This window comes from Podarcis raffonei, chromosome 11, assembly GCF_027172205.1.
Source record: "Podarcis raffonei isolate rPodRaf1 chromosome 11, rPodRaf1.pri, whole genome shotgun sequence".
In the NCBI taxonomy this organism is placed as follows: Eukaryota; Metazoa; Chordata; class Lepidosauria; order Squamata; family Lacertidae; genus Podarcis; species Podarcis raffonei.
In genome coordinates, this window is record NC_070612.1 from 28924031 (window position 1) to 28939655 (window position 15625).

General features: G+C 44.2%; 2 protein-coding genes across 2 annotated transcripts; both read right to left on the minus strand.

The window, feature by feature from the left end:
- Positions 1-3613: 3613 nt before the first annotated feature.
- On the minus strand, positions 3614-4880 carry LOC128423302 (proteinase-activated receptor 1-like). Its single transcript, XM_053408302.1, has one exon. It carries the CDS (start codon positions 4827-4829, stop codon positions 3870-3872), a length of 960 nt encoding a protein of 319 aa, XP_053264277.1. The 5' UTR covers positions 4830-4880; the 3' UTR covers positions 3614-3869.
- A 6472-nt stretch (positions 4881-11352) lies between these two features.
- LOC128423378 (proteinase-activated receptor 1-like) lies at positions 11353-12754 on the minus strand. Its single transcript, XM_053408462.1, has one exon. The coding sequence runs from the start codon at positions 12508-12510 to the stop codon at positions 11623-11625; it is 888 nt and encodes a 295-aa protein (XP_053264437.1). The 5' UTR covers positions 12511-12754; the 3' UTR covers positions 11353-11622.
- Between the last annotated feature and the right edge of the window lie 2871 nt (positions 12755-15625).

The window sequence follows — 15625 nt, forward strand, 5'->3', positions numbered from 1 at the left end:
CCCGCTAAGAGCGCTAATCCGCTAAGCCGCTAATGGGCTTGCTTCGCAAGACGAAAAAACCGCAAGATGAAAAGACTCGCGGAATGGATTATTTTCGTCTTGCGAGGCACCACTGTATTTTTTCACCATCCTAAATACATTCTCAGTGGATAAAGTGCTTTACCATTAATCAACATTAGGCTCGAACGAATGTTAGATGAAATCCGGGTTGGGGAATCTTTTTTCCCATCCAAGGGTTTTCCTCCCTTTTTCGGAGTGCCATGTGGCCAGAGGGGGAGAGGTTAAAAAGTAGGTGGATCAACAATGGTAAATGTTACCTTTGTGCTGTAGGCTATTTTCAACACACACACACATTCCTCTGTGGCAAATATTGCCCTGCTCAGGGGAAAATCTTAAGAGTACCTTTAATGTAGCACACCTTTAGCATAACCTCCACCATACCTCAGATGAATATAGGGACATTCTATTCCACATATCAGGGAATCTGATCCCTCCCCCTCACGGCAGACTGCCAGCAATAGATAGACAATAAGTTCTTACCGATGTATTTTAGTCAATGTTCAACAGAGAGACTCAGAACCGTTGCCTCGTGGGTTAATGGTATTGCTCTGAGTAATCTCCTCCCCCCTTGCTTTCTCAATCGTCAACAGCACCCCCCTCCTTACGGTGGCTGCTTAGGGCCAATTGCCTCTTAGCTCTCTGCTCTCCTACTTCCATGGCTCGCTGGGTCTGGGGAGAAGGGGGTTCTGGAATGCTCTCTAGTGATAATGTGTTAGCCATCTATTCCTGCTCTGCTTCTCCCATTATTTTCCAGCTTCCCCCCTCTTCTAACTTAGAGCTGTGACCCTCTGCAAACCACTTTTGTAAATCTATACTGTCCTCCTCTTCTTGGGAAGGTTCACCATTCCTCCTCCGATGCCCAGTCCCTGACACCACATCAGTATCATTGCTTGAGCATTTCCTACTGGTGAAGTACAAAATTTATGAAAAGAAACACGCAAATCTGCAGTATTTTAAGCACAGAAATCTTTGAATTTATGTATTGTGTTTAGGGAGGCCTGTGGGGAAAAGAAAACTCCAAATCAATAAATACAACTATACGTGTGTGTTGTGACTATGTGATGTCATCATGCATTCATGAGCATTTTGGAAGCATGATAACTTTGAACAACTACTATTATTGCACTTGTGCAGGTGTATGATATTGCTTCTCCCAATGAACTGATGCAGGCAGACAAAAACACACATACTCTTGATGGCTGGGGAAACAGACCAGGCCAAGATAGTGCAAAGCAGCTCCTCCCTGCTTAGTCCTCTGTAGATCTGCTCCCCCAAGGTTCATCCTACTCAGAGTAGACCCATTGAAATTAATGGACAAGTCTAACTTGGGTCCATTAATTTCAGTGGATCTGCGCTGAGTAGAATTTTGTTGGCTAAAACCTATAGTCTGCACGTGCGCGCGCGCACACACGCACACACACACACATGTAGCCAAGCGTAATTCAGATTCTTAGACAACAAAAACTGGATTCAGCGGTCTGCTTACATTAGGCAATTCTGAATGTTTATTACTGCTAAGTTGTTTGGCTACATGTAGTCATGGAGACTGACAAAAAGCTATGAAATACACCAAAGCTCTGTCTTCTCCATTGGAAAAGCTACCATCACTGCCATCTCATCTAGTTTCATCCCTCTGAATCAGGGGTAGGGGACTTAAGACCCGGGGGGCCGGATGCGGCCCAATCACCTTCTCAATCCGGCCCATGGACAGCCCGGGAATCTATGTGTTTTTACATGAGTAGAATGTGTCCTTTTATTTAAAATGCTTATTGGGGGCAGTTGTTGCAGCCTGGGGCAGTTGCAAGGAGGAAGTGGAAGCATCAGGAGTATTCTGTGTCGGGTCAGGCTCTTTGGAGCTGGGTGAGACTTGGCGCTGCGGTGAGGGGCTGGGAGCTGTGGGTGAGGGGAGGAACTTCCAGAGCAGACTAGATGGAAGGTTCTGGGAGTCTGGTCCTCTCTGGAAGTTTTAAAAGGACCCCCTCCCCCGCTGCTGCTCCTCACTCCAGTTCAGAGCCGATCTCCCCACCTGGCACCCTTTTAATAATTTCTCTTGTTTTGTTTCCACTACACTTTTAAATTGTCACAACTGTTGTCGTGTAAGAGCAGTGCTGTTTTTCTAGAAAAAGAGGTGCCAGAACTCACCATGAACACCTCCCTTGTTCTCTTATAATAGCAATGGTGCCTACCTGAGAGGTGCCAGAACTGAGTTCCAGTGAATTCCTGCTAAAAGAAAATGCCCTGGGTAAGAGGCATTGAGCTAGTTGCTTAAAAGGGAGGGGTAAAGGAGGGGGCACCTTGTCGCAGCTCCTAGGGGATCCCCTTGAGGGATCTTGGAGGCAGCAATTTCTGTCCAGAAGTTCAGCTTGTGGACTGACAGGCCATGGCACCTCCTGCCGGTGGCCAGGGGAAGTTCATTGGATAGCGTTTCATGCCAGGGTGAGTAACCGTGATGGTCAAAAGCAGGGGTCAGCTAACTTTTTCATCAGGGGGCCGGTCCACTGTCCCTCAGACCTTGCGGGGGGCCGGACTATATTTTGGAAAAAAAATAAATGAACGAATTCCTATGCCCCACAAATAACCCAGAGATGCATGTAAAAACACTCTGATTCCCAGACTGTCCGCAGGCCGGATTTAGAAGGCGATTGGGCCGGATCTGGCCCCCGGGCCTTAGTTTGCCTACCCATGGTCAAAAGATAAGCTTATCAAGCAGCAAATGGGCTATGTGATCACATGGATTGATGCCTGATGCCTTCATCAAACCTGTTGCTCTGTAATCAGTAAAACTGTAGCCTAATTCTATCCAACTCAGACTGGTTTTTCCTTATCCATCTCACCACTACATCCAAGCACGGATCTAGAGACTGCCCAGCCTCCCCCAACACAGATGTTATGGAAAAAGAGACCTTAGTGTCATCAGCATATTGATGCCCACTTGCCCGCAAACTCATAATTACTTCATATAGATGTAAAATGGCAACAGTTCACTTATTATTTGTTAATGTTGGGTAACAATGTTATGAAAATTATAATGAGAAAATAACTAGACAACAATATATAATATTTATTTCTGAGCTGAGACTCCAATACTTTGGCCACCTCATGAGAAGAGAAGACTCCCTGGAAAAGACCCTGATGTCAGGAAAGATGGAGGGCACAAGGAGAAGGGGACGACAGAGGACGAGATGGTTGGACAGTGTTCTCGAAGCTACCAGCATGAGTTTGGCCAAACTGCGGGAGGCAGTGGAAGACAGGAGGGCCTGGCGTGCTCTGGTCCATGGGGTCACAAAGAGTCGGACACGACTAAACGACTAAACAACAACAACAATTCTATCCAACTCAGACTGGTTCTTCCTTATCCATCTCGCCACTACATCCAAGCACGGGTCCAGAGACTGCCCAGCCTCCCCCAACACAGATGTTATGGAAAAAGAGACCTTAGTGTCATCAACATATTGATCCCCCTTGCCCACAAACTCATAATTACTTCATATAGATGTAAAATGGCAAAAATTCACTTATTATTTGTTAATGAAAATTGAAATGAGAAAATAACTAGACAACAATATATAATATTTATTTCTATACAGTCACCATTGGAGCAAATCACATCTCTAGACAGACATTATTTTAACAGCAGCTGCAGAAAAACCATGGTCTGATACCTTTTTCTTGGAATATAAGAAAAAGCATAAACATTCTAGAGAAAGAATGCATGGACGTTAAAGACAGAGGCTGTAAAATAGGTGGCATGCAACAACCAGGTTTCCGAATGAGTATTACTGTACTGCAAACATATTTAATGTAAGATGCTATGCATGAGACAAATTATTCGGGCCGCTTAAAAGGTTAGTGGCATTGCTGCTTGTTGTCTGACTGCTTTGTGCAAAAGCAGAGTGCTTCTTATAGCACAGGAGATCCCACACCTGCTTTTGACACTTTGTAGAAGCATAATAATAAATTAAGGGATCAATGCAGCAGTTTATGGACCCAGTGCAGACTGCTAAGATGTAGGCAAAATACAGGCTTTCAAGGGGTTGATCAGATGAGATGCGCAAGCTGTGCACTAGTAATAGGACATTTGAAGGACCAAAACAAATAATAAAAGAAGACAAGACTGCTACAGACAGGAGAATGGCACGTCTCTTTTTAGCAGTCTTTGTAGCAACACTGGATGAAGAAAGTTTCCATATAATGCACACATAAGAGGTGACGGAGATTAATAACGGTATAAAAAAGAACAAAATAGATAATGCAGAAAAGTAATGCCGGAATATAGCCATAATAACAGAGATATCTAATATATCGTGACAGGTTGTAATATTTAACCGGGATAATCTCTGTGTTTGCTCACTGACAATCAGAGGTATCACCCCAGCTATAGCCAGAAGCCAGATGAGAAAGCAGACCAGTGAGGCCCGTCTTGCTGTGCGCCAGGATAGGGACTGCATTGGGTACACCACAGCCAGGAAACGGTCCACGCTTATCACCATCATCAGCAGGATGGAGCAGTACATGTTGCAGTAGAAGGCGGCAGCGACAAATCGACACATCACAGGCCCAAAGATCCAGTTGTTTCCAGAAAAGTTGTAGACAATCTTAAAAGGAAGCAGACTCACAAAGAGGACATCTGCAGAAGCCAGGTTGAGCATGTACACCACAGCTGGCTTTTTAAGCCTTAATTTGACCACAAACATGAGAATTGCCATAATGTTTAAAGGAAGGCTGAAAATAAACACAGCAGTGTGGAGTGAAGGAACAAAGCGAGTCATCCATGGACCAGTCAAGTATTTTTCAGCTTGTTTTGTGATAGATTGATTGGAGTTGTTTACATCATGATTATAATATACAGGGAAAGCAAAACGAAGAACGGGAGATGTGGAATCTGCAATACGTAAATCAGATATATAAATGGCCAGGTTAACAATGTTACAGAAGTCAATACACCAACTCTGGTTTACTTATGAGAATATTAATTCAAATGAAGTTATAGATTTGGCTTTAATTAATAGGGTACAGTGGTATCTCGGGTTACAAACACTTTGGGTTACAGACTCTGCTAACCCCGAAGTAGTACCTTGGATTAAAAACTTTGCCCCAGGATGAGGACAGAAATTGTGCGGGGGCAGTGGAAGGCCCCATTAGCTAAAGTGGTACCTCAGGTTAAGAACGGTTTCAGGTTAAGAACGGACCTCCAGAAAGAATTAAGTTCGTAACCAGATGTACCACTGTATTTTAAAAATTAGTGGTGTGGACAAGATTTACATTGCTATCCCTTCTCCCTGGCTTTCCCTATTCCAAATGAGAAACTTCAGTGTATGGTTTTACATGAAAATGTGAGATAATAACAGCATTTGGAGGGCCATGCATTCCCTGTCTTAGACTTCTGACTAGGCTTTTCCTGCTTTTAGGCTGTGTACACATTACTGTTTAATCCTGCTCCAGTGTGCTTTCACCATCAGTGTTTGAACCCAGGTACACAGGATGTTAGCTACAATCCATCTGTATCCCATTGCTTCATGAGAAATACTCTCATTCAATGTGCATTTCCTCAAACTAGATTCCATTCAAATTGAAAACGGAAGCCCTGATTAAGCTGAGGTATGAACTGGAATTCAGTTCAGTGAAACCAATCATTATATTTTATTATTTTTGTTTTGTTTTTAAATGATGCAAGTCACTTGGAGACTTTTTATGTGTTTGATAAACTGAATATTAGAAATATTTGGATATAACCACTGCAAAGCAGATTTCTCCCCACCTTACAAGGATATTCTCCCTCCTCTTTTAAAACCCTTCAACTTGGTTCTTCCTCCATATCACAATCATTTGGAAAAGGAAGAGAAAGTGAATGTTCCCTGAAACAATTGCACAATATAAACACATTGCTTTAAATATTAAATTGTGGAGAAAGGATGTTGGGTTGTACTTACTGTTTGCACTTGCCGTGCTAAATATGGCGGAGACTATACTGAGCAAAGAAAAGAGGATCTTGAGGGAAGCGCCTGTTTCTGCCTCAGAGGTGCACCTCATCTTTGGTTCTGCCTAGAAGAAATTGCAAGGATTTCCCTGAAAATCAGCTTATTTTGCCTCAGAATACAGAACCCTCACTGAGATCTAAATCCAGCTGTCATCTCCTTGTCCAGTTTGGGCTTGAATGTTGCCATACATCAACAGAAGGGGCAGAGTCAACCCCAACTGTCATCACATTGCTTCATCCTAGAAGCAGCAGAGGGGTTTTTTAATCTCTCTCTTCTGCCCAATTCCCAAAGCGCTATATGAAAACTCTCAGGCAACTCTTCTGTTCTCTTTACTTTTCTAAAAGATGCTTCCTAAAAGCAAATAATTTCTGGGAATCCCATTATGAGGCAAGTAATTGATATAGAAGCAATTGTTGTGGTTTTCCATTTATCCATTTTCAGCAAAGAAAGAAGATTTAGGGCTCCTAAATAACATTAACAGATAATTTTTCATTTTCTTATATATTTTCTCAGTGGATAAAGTGCTTGACTATTAATCCACTTTAGACCTGAATGAATGTTAGCCGTGGGCGTAGCCAGGATTTTTGCTGGTGGGGGGAAAGGACGTTTGTTAGAACCATGCTATCTGTGACATGATGGGTCAGCTAGTTAAGTATCTTTATTTATTTACTTGAGCTGTCCTCCCTCTGGCTATGCCCATGATGTTAGCTGAAATCAGGGATAGGGGACCCTTTTCAAGCCACAGGTCACACTCTTTTTTTCTGGTGTAGTGGTGGATGGGGCCAGAGGCTACAAAGTGGGCTACAGTAGGTGATGTTCATTCAGAAAGAGGAAAGTAGACATAGTCCACTCCTTCACATTTGTGGGGAAGTGACATTTGGAGGTGACATTTGTGGGGAATTGCAGTCAAATATAACTAGCAAGCATGGAGTTCATTAATGCATGAAGGGGTTAAGACTACAGAAATGCATTCCTAGACTCAGGTTATGCCCCTCACCTGGGAGGAAGTTAAGCTTCCTCCTTATTTGTTCTCTTTCACCATGTGAACTCACTGCAATAGGATGTGCTTGAACTCGCTTGCTATGAACTCAGACCATATGCTTAGATGTCATGAACACACCAGCCCAAAGCCAAGAAGTACAGCCTGAGATAGAAGGCAGGCAGGCAGGCAGAAGAAGAACAGAGAGACTTGCAGACTTCGTTCTGCCCGGACGCTGAGGTCCAGTGCTGAGGGCCTTCTGGCAGTTCCCCCGCTGCGAGAAGCCAAGTTACAGGGAACCAGGCAGAGGGCCTTCTCGGTAGTGGCCCCCGCCCTGTGGAACGCCCTCCCACCAGATGTCAAAGAGAAAAACAACTACCAGACTTTTAGAAGACATCTGAAGGCAGCCCTGTTTAGGGAAACTTTTAATATTTGATGAATTATTATATTTTAATATTTTGTTGGAAGCTGCCCAGAGTGTCTGGGGAGGCCCAGCCAGATGGACAGGGTATAAATAAATAATAATTCTTCTTCTTCTTCTTCTTCTTCTTCTTCTTCTTCTTCTTCTTCTTCTTCTTCTTCTTCTCAGACAGCTGGAACCAGTGGGCTGACAACTCCCCCCTCTGAAGCTGGCAGGAATGCCGCTTATCAGCTCAGGAGAGGCGGGCTGGAGGGAAGCCAGCTTTCTCAGGAATCACAGTCACTCACAGCACAAGGGAGGGAGAGCAGTTCCTCACCGGAAGGGGAGGTAGTTGACCCCATCAGTCCCAGGGATAGACAAATGGGGAAAGTCCAAGACAGAAGATGACCCCTGAAATGTTAGGGTAAGAGGTTCAGGATATTCTGCAGGAGCCGGAAAGATTTTTCAGAAGGGTCAATTTGATTGTGATGTATGGTTGCTCAGAGAGAGCAGTCGGAGGCTAATTGCTTGTAAGCAATAAATCTTTTGTTAAATTACTTCTTGCGTGCTGTTTCTCAAGCCGGCAGATCCTGACATTAGAGCTATTTCACTATATTTTGTATCCCAAGATTTCTACCTATGTTTTTCTTGCTGTTGAATGGAATAACACATGAATCTGACCTTTGGAGTTTTGTAAGTAAAGCATCTAAACTTACTAAATGGTGTAGTCTATTCATTGAGAGAAGAGTAGAAACAGGAAAGCGATGTATATGGACTAAATGGGATATTTAAAATAAGGTTACCCGATTTTTTTCAATGAATCCGGGGACGCAATAAATAAACAAACAAACAAACAAACAAACAAACAAATAAATCACATTCAGGACGTTGATGCTGCAGCATGAGCCTGGGCAGCCTCTGAGTTGTTGGTTCTTCGGTAGCGGTGGTGGAGGAGAAGTGGTGCGTGGTGGGTCAGGCATGGAAGGTAGAGAAGGCGGGCCAAAAGCGGCAGTGGCAAGGCTCGGGCAATGCAATGCCTCCCTTCCCATCGGAGCAGCCTTGGTCCAGTATACCTGAAGGAGCTTTTCCACCCCCATAGTTCTACCTGGACACTGAGGTCCAGCACCGAGGGCCTTCTGGCGGTTCCCTCACTGTGAGAAGCCAAGTTACAGGGAACTAGGCAGAGGGCCTTCTCAGTAGTGGCACCCGCCCTGTGGAATGCCTTCCCATCAGATGTCAAAGAAATAAAAAACTATCTGACTTTTAGAAGACATCTGAAGGCAGCCCTGTTCAGGGAAACTTTTAATATTTGATGAATTATTATATTTTAATATTTTCTTGGAAGCTGCCCAGGGTGCCTGGGGAAACCCAGCCAGATGAGCAGGGTATTAATAATAATAATAATAATAATAATAATAATAATAATAATAATAATTTCCTTATATGTTGCCCAGCCCTTTCTCATATTCAATTTCCCCCCACAAAAATAACTTCAAATGGGGAGAACCACCATGGTGCTTTCTGCTCTAATAATTTTTTGTATTTCTCCCATACTACACATAGTGACTTTCTCACTAGATGGTTCAGGAATCTTCTGTGTACTTTAACTTTTTCATACCATAGATACGCATGCCAGCCAAATCTGTCATCGTGACCCTCCAAATCTAAAATATCTGTATTTTGTAATGTTATCCATTCTCGGAGCCAGCAAAGACAGGACACCTCATAATATAACCTATAATCTGTCAGAGAAAAGTTGTCTCTATCTTTAGAATCTATTAATAATTTATGCTTTATTATTGGCTTCTTCTCCTGCCAGATAAATTTTGAAATATCTTTTTGCCATTCCTTGAAGTGTGCTGCCCTGCTGATCATGGCTACTGATTGAAATGAAAACAACATTCTTGGCAATACATTCATTTTTACCATAGATATCCTCACCCAAAATGATAAATTCATCCTTCCCAAACCTCCAGATTTCTCTTTACTTCTTTCCAAGTAGATAAATAATTATCCTTATAAACATTAATATTCTTTGCTATCAAACTCCTAAATACTTAACTTTTTATCTATTGTCAACTCTGTAATATTTTGTAGACCTTTTTAGATGTTGCTCTGTCATATTTTTCACCAGCATTTTCGTTTTACTCTTATTCAGCTTAAATTCTGCTACTTGACCAAATTCATAAATCTTCTCCAATACCCTCGGTAAGCTTGCCATTGGGTCTTCTACTGTTCAAACCAGGTGCCTTACTAATAATACTCCCGTTTCTCTCAATATGTCATTTGCAGAGAGGCATAATGTCTTGCCCCCATTTCATAAGAGCAGTTATTCAATGCCATAGGCAGTGATTCAATGCAAAGTATTTTGTCAGGTACGCTGGCAAGCAAGGGAGCTTCCCCTTCTCTCCGGGGGCTTCCGATAAGAAATAACGAGCCTTTGGCAGGTTTATAGTCCATTTTATTTACAACAACATACTGAGAGCAGCATCAAGCCGTCCCCCTTCACCCTCCCCTTCTGCAGCAAGAAGCACTCCACGGGCCACCTGTCCCTCCCCTGTGCTTCCGTTGTTCCTGGACCCTTTCACTCCTCTGAGTTCTAGGGGAGGGAGGGACTTCCCCACCACTCTCTATTGAAGAAAGTCCTAAAGGCTCCCTCCTCCTGGTTGCCTAGCTACTATCTCAAAACTGTGCAGCTCTTCCCCCGACTGAGCAGCTTCTGAATCTGCTGGTCTCTCTGATTCTGGGAATGTGTAAGGCGGGGTGCGAATCTTCCGCTTGCTCCTTTGTCAGAGGCTGCTCTGTCTGTGCCTGCATTCCTTCACCCTCAGAGTCAGTCTAGTCTCTGGCATCTGATTCAGACATGTTTAAATGCTCTATATCCTATAGAAATAAATACATAGACATCAAAGGCTGTGAACCAGTATCCACCTCTGTGACATGCAAAACCCAATTTTATGAATGAGTACATTACATCAGATATAACTGTGTAGTTGCAAACCACCTTGAGATTTATACAAAAGGCAATTAATAAACTAACAAGATAAAATGCTATGCTCTGGATCAGGGGTCCTCAAACTTTTTAAACAGGGAGCCGGTTCACTGTCCCTCAAACACTGTCGGGGGCTGGCCTACAGCTTTTTAAAAATGCATATTTACGCGGCAGTCTCTATTTTTTACCCAAGGGTAGACCCGTTGACATGAGTGGCCATGCCCAACCCGGGTCCATTCATTCCAGTGGGCCTGCCCTCTGTGTAAAAGTTTAGTTGACATCACATCCCACCAGACCGTAACAACTCCTGGGTAAGTACGCACCATGCAATATTGAGGCAAGGTCTCTGTGTGCTTGCACAAATCTTCTTGCAATGATCATCCCCTCTGGTTTGCATGCTCTGCTTCACCGCGGGGAGGTGGAGAATAGCCCAAGCCTGGTTACCTGCAACGGCAGCGGCGCCTCTTTTTTCCTCATACAGTGGCACCTCAGGTTACATACGCTTCAGGTTAAATACGCTTCAGGTTACAGACTCCACTAACCCAGAAATAGTACCTCGGGTTAAGAACTTTGCTTCAGGATGAGAACAGAAATCGTGCTCCGGCGGCTCGGCGGCAGCAGGAGGCCCCATTAGCTAAAGTGGTGCTTCAGGTTAAGAACAGTTTCAGGTTAAGAACGGACCTCTGGAACGAATTAAGTACTTAACCTGGGGTACCAGTGTATCCCTCATGCCCGGAAAGGGGCCATGCAGCAGTGTTGGGGAGGAGAAGAAGCAGCAGCAACAGCAGGAGCGGCAATGGCAGACGAGGAGGAAGAGGTGTCGGAGGAGGCCGACGGGAAGCCAGGGGCCCTTGCCAAGCACGCACTGTCACCATGGGAAAAGCCCCGCTCAGGTGATGGGGTCAGCAGCGCTGCCTCCGCTTTGCTCTGTGCCGTCGCCTCCCCTGCATGCAAATCCAAACGTCACAGCTTCGGATCGGCTGCAGGAGCTTCCTGTGGCCAATCCGAAGCCGCACCAGCATCGTCGCCCACCCAGAAGCCGTGCCAGCACCACGGAAGTCAGTCCCTGTGCGGCGAGGCGTCCGCAGTGCGCAGGGACTGATTGAGTGGTGGCAGAGTCCACGGGCTGGATTTGCGAGCCTGGGGGGCCGCATCCGGCACCCGGGCCGTAGTTTGCCGACCCGTGCTCTGGGCAAATGATTAAAAGCTATATTCATGAGGTTTCCATATTACTGCTTGAAAACTGAATGCTCCTTTCCAGATCAGAATGCTTTCTATAGCAAAGGAGACGCCAGACCTGCCTTTGACACTCTGAAGAGGCATAATAATAAATCAAGGGGTCAATGCAACAGCTTATGGAAGTGATACAAGTGGCAAGCGTGCATGCAAACAAGAGATTTGCAACCTGCTGTTCAGGCAAAAGGCTGAAGATTTGCAGCATAAACGTGACATTTGTTGGACCAAAACAAATAATAAAAGAGGACAAGACAGCTACAGACAGGAGAATGGCACGCTTCTTTTTACCTGGCTTTGTAGCAACATTGGATGAAGAAAGTTTCTTTATAATGCACACATAACAGGTACCAGAAATTAGTAATGGTATATAAAAGAACAAAATAGACACTACAGAAAAGTAACGATAAAATGTCTTAACTGTAGAGACAGCTAGTGAGTCAAGACAGGTGGTAATGTTTAAGCGAGGGAATCTTTCTGTTTGCTCCTTGAGAAGCAGAGGAATCACTCCAGCTATGGCTATAATCCAGATGGCAAAACAGATCAAAGCAGCCCGTCTTGGTGTGCGCCATGATAGAGACTGCATTGGATACACCACTGCCATGAAACGGTCAACGCTTATGGTCACCATCAGCAGGATGGAGCAGTACATGTTGCAGTGAAAGGCAGACGTGATGAAACGACACATTTCCGGTCCAAATGTCCAATTGTTTCCAGAAAAGTGGTAGATGATCTTAAAAGGAAGCACAGACACAAAGAGGACGTCGGCAAAAGCCAGGTTGAGCATGTACACTGTAGCTGGCTTCTTAAGCCTTATTTTGACCACAAACACGAGGATTGCCATAATGTTTAAAGGAAGACTGAACATAACAACAATAATGTGGACTGAAGGAACAAACCAAGTTACCCATGGACTAGTTATGATTGTTTCAATGTCCTCTGAGAGGTGAATGGACTCTGTGTTTTGACTGTGGATGTCCAACTCATTCTCATGTGTAGAAGGACTGACTAAAATTGGCAAGAGGCTCCTAGCCGTCTCTAAGGATGAATCTGAAAGGAGAGGCAATATAAAATCAATTATGTCAACACCAGCATAACATTCAGTATTACTCTCTTCATCAGAATATAAATTCAGACTACTAAATTACAGATTTGTATTGTCCAATCTGGATTATTAGGATTGTTGTTGCTAATTTTGATTTGTGATCCCTTCCCTTTCACTGTAAGGTCGTCGGAGGGGTTTGTGCTAATACAAATAATGTTGAAACCCCTTCCTTCCTTTTTTATTTTATGTTGAAACACTTTATTACTTTGGAGGTCCCCCTACTACAAATCAGTTATTTCCTTCTCAATATGTCCCCTTTTCTGCTCCTATTCTATAGGAGTAGAGAGTAGAGAGTAGAGAGTATGCTGCAAATACTGTGTCCCATATGTTAAAAGCTATCAAGAGTCCACAGAGCACAGGTCAGTCGAAAGCGCTCCCAAGGAGTTGCTAGAAAGCTTATGCCTCTAAGGAGGTACATTTTGCAATAGTGGCTTAAAGAATGTCAAATGAGCATAAAAACGATAAAACAATACAAATTTCACTGCACAACAGACATCACACAAATTTCAGAGATGGGACATGCAAAACCTAAAAATGATTTAGATGCACTCTAACTGATTTGGGGATGGAATTCCTTTTAAATCAAAACCTAAATATCTAATGTAATGCACATATATTTGAAAAAAAATATATATTCCCAAAGCTTGACTTCCTAGTAGAAGAATATTCTCTTCAATCCTTCAATCACAATTGGTGCTATTCAGGGCTCCCCCCCCCAGCTGGAACTCACCGGACATCAGTTCCGACACCTCTCAGGTGGATGCCATTGCCATTATAAGAGAACAAGGGGGTGTTCGCGGGGAGTCCCGACACCTCTTTTTCTAGAAAAATAGCACTACCATCCAAAAAGAATATAAGAAGGGTCTGGCTAGATCAGGAATGGCCATCTAGCCTAGCACCCTGATCTCACAGTGGCCCCCCAGAAGCGTGTGGGAAACTCATAAGCAAGATTCAAGAACAAAGCACTCTCCCCTCCTATTGTTCCAGCAACTGGGTTTAGAAGCATTTCTGTCTCCAGCTGTGGAGGCAGCGCATAGCCATCATGGCTGGAAACAGCATTAAGAGCAGCAAGAGAGGAGCAGTAGAAGCTGGGACAATGGCAAAGCAGGTCAAACTTTTGCCATCATCTCCCTGCTTTGCTTTGCTGCTACTGTCCCCCGCCCTGAAGAGAAGGGAGAAATGATGGACCCCCCCCCCCCGGAGGATGTTGGACCCACCCGCTGCAGATTCGCAGCAGCTGGCCTGATGGCAGACTTCTAGGTGTGGTGGGGAGATTAAGGGGGGAACTGCTGGTTTGATGTGAATGGTTTTTGGACTAGGGAGGGGGGTTGAGGTTTGATTTATCTGCTCATTAGTGGATGGGAGTATTGCTTTGCTTATTGTTTGAGGACTGCTAATGTTGTTTGCTGCTGTTTATGGGGCTCGTGTGTTGTTATTCTATCACTTGTATATTGTATGAAAGATTACTTTATTATATGATTCCCCCCTCTTTCCTCACCCTGTGGTAGTGTGGATGTGCACATGTTTTGCTTTAATATAAGCTGCTGGAACACCTTCGAGTGATACGTGACTAATTAAAAAATAGTAAAGGTAAAGGTAAAGGACCCCTGGATGGTTAAGTCCAGTCAAAGGCGACTATGGGGTTGTGGTGCTCATCTTGCTTTCAGGCCGAGGGAGCCGGCGTTTGTCCACAGCCATCTTTCCGGCTCATGTGGCCAGCATAAATAAACCGCTTCTGGCACAATGGAAAACCTTGATGGAAGCCAGAGCGCACGGAACTACCTTTTACCTTCCTGCCGCAGCGGTACCTATTTATCTACTTACACTGGTATGCTTTAGGACTGCTAGGTTGGCAGAAGCTGGGACAGAGCAATGGGAGCTCACCCCATCACGCAGATTCGAACTGCCGACCTTCTGATTGGCAAGCCCAAGAGGCTCAGTGGTTTAGACCACCGCTCTCCTCCATGAATTTGTCCAATCTTCCTTTAAAGCCACCTAGGTTGGTGGACATTACTGCCTCCTGTGGAACTGAGTTCCCTAGTTTAACCATGCACCGTGGAAAGAAGTATTTTCTTTTGCCTGTCCTGAATCTTCCAGCGTGCAACTTCATTGGATGCCCATGAGTTCTAGAGTAAAGATGGTGAAAGACTTTTCTCTATTCACTTTCTCTGTGCCGGGCATAATTTTAAAATAAAATTCAATCATGTCACCTCTCATGTGCCTTTTCAAACTGAAAGGTCCAAAAATGCTCCAGTTTTTCTTCGTAGGGGAGTTGCTCCATTCCCTGGATCATTTTGATTGCCCTTTTCTGAACCCTTTTCAACAATAATGGTTTCTGCATGCCGGCAGAATGGACTTCCACTCACGGAACGGGCCTTACCCTTCCTGTCACACAAAATTGGGCATCACACAATGCTTAAGGCAAGATGGAATGCCAGCCAAGTAGAGAAGAGCGTCATAAATAAGTAGACCGCCCCCCCCTTCTGCTTGCATTGTGCAAATTAAAGCATGTTAAATCATTCACAAACCACGGTAAGGGTACTTACTGTTTGCTCTTACTGTGCTATGTAAGGTGCAGAGTATATTAAGCAGAGAAAATATCTTCAGAGTTCGGCCCATTATTCCTCCAGAGGCACACCTCAGCTTTTGCTGCCAGGTTTCTTAAAAAGGCTGCAAGGATTTATCTGAAAGGCATGTTCTCCTGACCCATTAAGTTCTCTAAGATCAAATTCCACTCTTCATCTTTTCATCCAGTTTGGGCTTGACTATTAGCTTAAAGCAATTGGAGACCCAGAGCTAACCCCCTACTGTCAGAAAAGCAACCTTCAAAGAGACAGGACTAAGAAAGAGGGAGGAATGGGCTTTTTATTTCTCCCTC